This window comes from Antechinus flavipes, chromosome 1 (genome assembly GCF_016432865.1).
Source record: "Antechinus flavipes isolate AdamAnt ecotype Samford, QLD, Australia chromosome 1, AdamAnt_v2, whole genome shotgun sequence".
Taxonomy (NCBI): Eukaryota; Metazoa; Chordata; class Mammalia; order Dasyuromorphia; family Dasyuridae; genus Antechinus; species Antechinus flavipes.
Genome location: NC_067398.1, coordinates 499,883,863 through 499,891,403, shown reverse-complemented (window position 1 = coordinate 499,891,403; position 7,541 = coordinate 499,883,863). Strand labels below are relative to the sequence as shown.

Genomic DNA, 7,541 nt, shown 5'->3' with positions numbered 1-7,541 from the left:
AAATATGATCGTTCTCTGGGAGCAGGTTTCTTGGGGAGGTTCTGGAAGCAGCCTATTTTCAGTTCAAAGTAATAATCACCTCAAATGCAGCGAGCTGTTAAAAGTACAGTCTTTTATTGTCTCCTTCAAAACAGCCTGGTTAGCTTTCTTAGAGGTCTATCTCTCTGCTTGGTTCCAAGAGCTATTGCAGCTTGTCCTTTGTCTCTGCCACTGCCAGCTTCAGCCTCTCCTCTTCTGAATTCTTCGTTCTGCCGGACTGCAGTCTCTGGCTTTTCAATCTCCTCAACTGACTCCAGGATCTCCTTATATATATGATCTCTTAAGCTGTGAATTCAAAGATTGACTCCTCCTCCGAGAGAGTGGGATTGTGGGTTCCTGACTTGTGAATCTCCCAGTCTTGTGAACTCTAAAGTGTGAGCTAATGTGTGAATTCTCAAAGGTATAAACTTAAGTACATAAGCATTGTTTCTATCAATTCCAGTGAGTTAACACTTTGTAAGGATTCTAACAAACTCCTTTATTAAAAAAAAAAATTTCCAGTGCCAGATGGATTTATAAATGATTTTTCCCAAACATTTAAAGAACAATTAATTCCAGAATTGTACTAACTATTTAGAAAAATAGGTAAAGAAGAAGTCCTCCCAAATTCCTTCTATAACACAAATATGGTAGTGATACCTAATCCTGGGAAGAGTCAAAAAAGAGAAAGAAAATTAGAGGTCAACCTCCCTAATGAACATTGATGTAAAAATTTCAAATAGAACATTAGCAAAGAGATTATAGCAACTTATCAGCAAGATAATATACTATGACCAAGGGAAATTTATATCAGGAATGCACGGTTGGTTTAATATCAAGAAAAGTATTATCATAATTGACCATATGAATACTAAAATCAACAGAAATCATTTGATAATCTCAATAAATGCAGAAACAACTTTAGACAAAATGCAGCACCTATTAAAATACTAAAGGGCATGGGGATAAATGGAGTTTTTCTTAAAATAATAAGTAGCATCTACCTTAAACCAACAGCAAACATTAGAAGCTAGAAGCATTTCCAATAGGATTAATCAGCAGTGTAACAAGGATGCTCATTATCACCACTATTATTCAGTATTATAGTAGAAATGTTGGCTTTAGCAATAAAAAAAGAAAAAGAAAATAATCAATGATTACAGTAATTGATGACCTCCCACACACTGGGATAGGAACTCACTATTTCACAAAAACTGATGGGAAAACTAGAAAATAATACATCAGAAACAGCCTAAATCTACATCTCACATCCCATAACCAAGATAAGGTCAAAATAGGTACATGATTTGGGTTAAAGGGTGAAGACATAAGCAATTTAGGAAAGCAAGGGGTAATTTACCTATCAGACCTTTGGAGAAGGGAGTAATTTATGATATACATTATGAAATGTAAAATGGACAAATTTAATTACATTAAATTAAAAAGATTTTGCTCAAACAAAACCAACACAGCCAAGATTAGAAGCGAAGCAGAATGCTAAGGGAAACATTTACAGCCAGTGTTTCTGATAAAGGCCTGATTTTTAAAATACAAATTGGGACACCTAATACGTTGTTGGTGGAATTGTGAAATGATCCAACCATTCTGGAGAGCAATTTGGAATGATTCCCCAAAGAAACTGTGCATACCCTTTGACCCAGCAGTGCCATTATTGGTTCTGTATCCCAAGGAAATCATTAGGGAGGGGAAAGGACCCACATGTCCAAAAATGCTTGTAGCATTTTTATGAGAGCAAAGAATTGGAAAAGGAGTAGATGCCCATCAACTGGGTAATGGCTGAATAAGTTGTTTATGAAGGTAATGGATTATTAATTTTCTATAAAAATAAGCTAATTTTAGAAAGACCTGGGAAAGATTTACATGCGTTGATGCTAAGCGAAAAAATCAGAACCAGGAAAACACTGTTCACAGTAACAGCAAGGTTGCTCAATATTATGGAAGACATGGTTCTTTGCATGATCTAAACTATTCCCAATAAACTTTGAATAGAAAATGCAAAAAAAAAAATCAACCTCATAGTTGTCTTACTTTTTCTTATCTTTTAATTAATTCTAAAGATGAGCTAATACATGTCAGTGCTTGTGTTTTCCTTGGTAATTATATTTAACTTTACAGCATACAAGTTTTGTAATGTTTGCAAACTAAATAACATGCTCATGTATTTTTTGTATAAATGCACCAAATATTTCTCCTTTATTGAACATCTTTTTCATACATAATCAGATTCACATTTGCAGGGTACATTTTTGATTTGGGTTTTTGAGCTTCTTTGCTCTTTGAATATTCTTTCATTTACCTTTGTGATTTCTGCAGAATAGTCTCACATTATTTGAATTACTTTTTTATATTTAATGGTTTTTCTCCTGGTCAATTATTGTTATTGCAATTATTACATTTAATATGGTTTTGGAGTTTTTAGTATATGGTCCTTTCCTGTATGCAATCTAGACTAATTTTTCTTCAGCATTCTTGTTCACTTACTGGCTCGTTAATGATAGATTAACCAGCTGATATTAAAGTTGATTTAGCCTTCTTCCATTTGTGGGGAATTACTAATAACTTACCTAAATTCTTATCCTAAGAGACTTCGGTAATGCATTGCTGGCAGCAGTTGTGTTCAGTCCCCTTTTAGGTTTGATATAGCTTGATTTCCCTTTATTCCTTATTTCTCTGGATAAGCAGTGCTACAATGTGTTTTCTTTTTAAACAAAGCATTATTTTCCTTTTATATCTCTGCTTTCTTTACAACTTAGTGGATAGTCTGAAAATTTACTGCTTATTGTCACATTATAATATAAAGTGAGTATTAGCATGTAATAACAAAGTGAAGGTAGGAACAGGATACTTTGACAAAGATTCCACCATAACAAACCTATCAAGGAAATGATCATTTGAGATGTGCAGCCAACTACAGCATGATGTAAGAAAGGTAAGGGAGAGGGTACAGTGTGAACCTAGCAGAGATTACACATTAGCTTTCATTGATATTAATTCATGAAGTTAGATTGCTTCCTCTCTCGGCCTATGGAGAAAGTTGCAATTAATTTGCTTGTTACCTACCCAGATGTGCCATCTAGGATGTATACATTGATGGACTAACTAGATTGTATACTCAGCTAGCAGCATGTCAATCTGAGCATCATTAATTTTTCATTAAAGTTTTTCCAGTTGGGATAGTTATACCATTCTTATTGCAATTTTTATTTTTTAAGTTGGGGAGGTAGTGTGGTGTTATGAGATTTGATACCATTATTAAAATGCATTATAATGCAAACTTCTTGCAGGCAGGGACTTTTTCAGTTTTGTATGTGTATTCCAAATGCCTAGCTCAATGCCTGATACATAGTAGGCCCTTAATATTTGATTAACTGAAATTAGAATATTTAGAAAATTTCACTATTAATAAGCTCTCTTGTTTCCATTTTGCAAAGGACATCTTATAAAACACTTAGGTAAGCACATTTTATCTTGTGCCTCACTAGTTAATATTTGGCAAGTTATTTAACAAAGCTTACTAATCACATCTGTCACAGAATTTTGAATACTACTATATAGATCAGAGATGTTTTGTTTGAGAAGAATCTTTTAAATTTTCATTTTGTTCTGTTGAAATTGTGTGTTTGTGTGTATTTTATATCAATAAATAATAGACACAGAAGGATTTCCTATTTTTTCTCAGTCACTTGTGTGCCTATTAAAAAATATTCTGTAAAACGTTGTCTATGGAAACCTTTCTTTTCTCTTGTCATGTTTTCATCAAAGATGTCCTCAGTGATTTCATGTATATATCTCATTAATATTTAACAAATAAAAAAGGAGGGATATGATTTGGTATTTTCTGATTTTTGTTTGGTCACTTTCTATTTTCATTTGCCTTTGGTCCTCACCTTCTTTCCATTTCCAAGCCAAACTTTCTGTAGGTTTTGTCCTCTCATTATTAGTAAGTGCTCATAGCAATAGGATTTTGGGAAGATAGGTCAGAAAATTCTAAACCATGCACATTTTCACCACAAACAAAATAAAATTGTGTATTTGGAACAAATGTAGACTAAGAAAAACAAGTAACAGTTGAGGCAGAAATGAGTTGGTCCTCCTGGGGCAACTGGAGATCTGAAGAAAAACCCCAAGATGGAAGTTTGGTCCATGTGAAATGTAAACACCTCCAGCTAGTTCTACTTAAGTAACAAGTGGAGAGCCCCAAGAAGAGTTGGGTTTGGAGTAGTCTCAGCCCCAATCACAGCAGCTTTCATCTCCCAGCCAGTTTGTGGAGTCAACTTTGTTTAAGCATGGAGAGTTTGGGTTTTGAGTCTAGGAATACTGAGGGAACCTCTTCTGATAAGGAATACCAGGCTCAGTTGTGCTGCTAAGACAAGGTCCTGGATGAGAAGGAAGCAGCACATACTTGATGAAGACAAAAGCAGTGGGACAAGTGGCTGTGGGCACTTATGAAGATTCTAGGCCAGAGGAGAGAACTGAAGAAAGACCAGAAGCTAGAGACACCATTTCCTACCACCTCAGGACTAGAGGTGATTATACTAACAAGTTCTTAAACAAACAAACAAACAAAACAGCAGGTAAAGGAGAAATAACCCAAATATAGAAAGTTATTATGTAAAGTTTATCTTTACAGAAGAATACTTAATTAAAAAAAAAATTCTCTCCCATTCCAAAAGATAATGTTAAATGGTTACTTGACCAAAAAAAAAAAAAAATACTTAACTCAAAAATACTTTAAAATTCAAATGAGGCTCAGGAAAAACCAAAACCAAAACCAAAAAAAGAACAATCTAAAGTCAGTTGATTACAAAAAAGAAAGTCAACCAACTAAAAAAGGGGATCCAGAATCTTTTTTTCCCTCACCAGACATGGATTTTTATTATTTACAAAAGTCTATGCCTATGGTAGCTCATCTTGGTCCTCTCCAGTCTTCTCCATCCCTCCCCACTATCGCTATGCCTGTCCTCAGTTCACTGAGACCGGGTGCTGGGCCTCGGGCCGGGCCTTTCTTCAGGTTAGGCGATGGTTATTCTTGTTCCCGTCGCCACACAATGACCATCCCAACCGCATCGCTCGAGGCCAGAAGGCTCTCGTCACAGTTGAAACTGACATCCAACACGGCGGCGCTATGGCCCTGCAGTTTGTTGACGATGGCTTTGGTGGTCCGTTCCACATCAAAGAAATAGACACACATGTCCTCGCTGCCTGTGACGACACAGGCTCCCTGGCGGAAGGACATGAGAGGGCAGAAGATACTTCGAATAGCATGCTGGCTCTGATCAATTGGGAAGCTCCTCTTCAGCTGCAAAGTGCCCTGGTTATCCACTACCCGGTAGAGAAGCAGTTTGTTGATGCAGGCATTAATGAGCAGAGAGGGGTCACGGGCTTCCCGGCTGATCCAAGAACGCGCACTGATACTAGTGATGGAGCTGCCTTCGTGGACCACCAACCGCTTGGCCTTGGTCAGCTTTCCTGTAGCCATGTCAAAAAGGAAGGAAAAGACCCTGCCTCGATCGTCCCCAGCCCATAAGATGTGACCAGGTGAATCAAAGGACAGAGCCAGCACGCGGCCAGACAGCTTGCTGGAGCCACCCTTCACTTTCTTGCCCGTGGAGATATTCATCACGTGCACATTGTGCTTCCCGTTGCCCACCACAGTGAGATTATTGTTGATTGGCTGGAAAGTGCAGCACAGCAGTTCAGCCCCGTCTGGGTCAGGAATCTCACGGATGCAGCGGCCATCTTCAGTGGCCCAGATGCGCATGGTGGCATCCAGCGACGTGGAGACAAGGACGTCATTGGAAAGGGACCAGGCAAAGTCAGACACGCCACGTGAATGCCCACGAAGCACACGCAGTACCACAGGGGGGGCGGGTACCAGCTGGCACACAGAGATGCTGCCATCCAGGGAGCAACAAGCTAGCAGGTGGCGATCATCATTAGCAAATTGGACTTTGGGAACAGCCTCATCCACATGTTGGTCAAAGACGTGGTACATCCCAGCAAAAGCATAGTTTTCACTCAGAGAAGTGTCTCCAGCCATGGCCCGGCTGGCCTCTGCTACCGATGTAGGCACGACACTGCCTAGCGTCCTCTCATCGTAGATGATCCTATTCATCTGGGCCTGCAACTGATAGGATCCACGACTAACCGAGCGCCGGTGGCCACGGGCACCAAGTGAACGCGGGTCCTCGTCGAAGTCCTCCATTCGGTCCAGTGTGGTTCGGCTGCTACGGATAACGCTGTTGCTGAAGGCTCGAAAGCTCCCGGGCTCTGTCAGAGGCCCATAGCGGTGTCCCAGCAGCTGGGCCCTCAGCTTTAGGTACTGCCTTCGAAAGGCAGGTTCGTGCCCTGCCTTGGCATTTTCTCTCAGCAGCTGACTCCGGCGCCGTATGTATTGGGTTCGGAACTGGGGGAAGGTGGGTGTGCGGTATGCGTTGTACCTTGCATCCACGGCCAGCACCTGCTGCCAGATCGCGGCCATGCCGGGCCCGGAAACTTTCTCCAATCCGTCTGCTCTGGGCCTCTTTGGCAGAGACCCGCTACCCGAAGGGCTGAGGTTCTGGGACCGGGCCCCGCTGGGCCACCTGCCAGAGCGTGGGCCCCGGGCTGCTCCAGCCGTGCACACGCGCTCGGATTCCGACCCCGAGGCGCCTCCACGTTCCGGCCCAGTCAGTGTCTGCGCGGGTCTGACATTAAGTCTTAACCAAGAAAATGATTTTTTGAAAAATTGGAATTGGGCAAGGGGAAATCAGTGAAGCTATAAGAGACCAAGAAATAATAAAACAAAATATAAAGAATGGAAAAAAATAGAAGAGAATGTGAAACTTAAGAAAAACAACAGATCTGGAAAACAAACCAAGAAGAGAAAAAACATAAGAATAATTGAACTACAAGAAAGCAATGACCAAAAAAAGAACCTTGATTGTCCTATAAAGTGACAGAGTTTATATAGAAATAGAAAAAAAAATCATTAATCACTATCTGAAAGAAATTTTACAAAGAAAACCTTCAGGAACACATCATTGCTAAATTTTGAAATTCACAGATCAAAGAGCAAATTGTACAAGCAACAACAACAAAACTGAAATTTGCTGGAGTTAAAATTAGAATCACAGAAAACCTTTCAGCAGCTACAATAACAGACTACAGATACTGGAATACTATATATTAACTATCAAAAAAAATTAGGGTTGTTGCCAAAAAATATTATATCTATGAAATTAAGTATGACATTGAATGGAAACAAAAGAACGTTCAGTGAACTGTCAGATTTTCAGGATTTTGTTGTAAACAAACCTGGACTCAAGAGAAAATCTGACGTATAAGAATCAATATCAAAGACTAATTTCAAGGTAGTCAATAAGGACAAACTTTATGTTTTATACATGGAAATGTAAACCATATGTCTTAGACTATCATTCGTAACTGGTAGTACAAAAGAAATATTGAGGTAAGATTGAGTATGATGTGATTCTAAAAAGGAAAATTGTGTAGCAAAAGGT

At 39.3% G+C, this 7,541-nt stretch overlaps 1 protein-coding gene across 1 annotated transcript; it reads right to left on the bottom strand.

Moving 5' to 3' along the window:
• Window positions 1-3,913: 3,913 nt before the first annotated feature.
• On the bottom strand, window positions 3,914-6,779 carry LOC127543979 (WD repeat-containing protein 13-like). The gene has a single exon (XM_051970377.1). It carries the CDS (start codon window positions 6,518-6,520, stop codon window positions 5,063-5,065), a length of 1,458 nt encoding a protein of 485 aa, XP_051826337.1. The 5' UTR covers window positions 6,521-6,779; the 3' UTR covers window positions 3,914-5,062.
• Window positions 6,780-7,541: the final 762 nt, after the last annotated feature.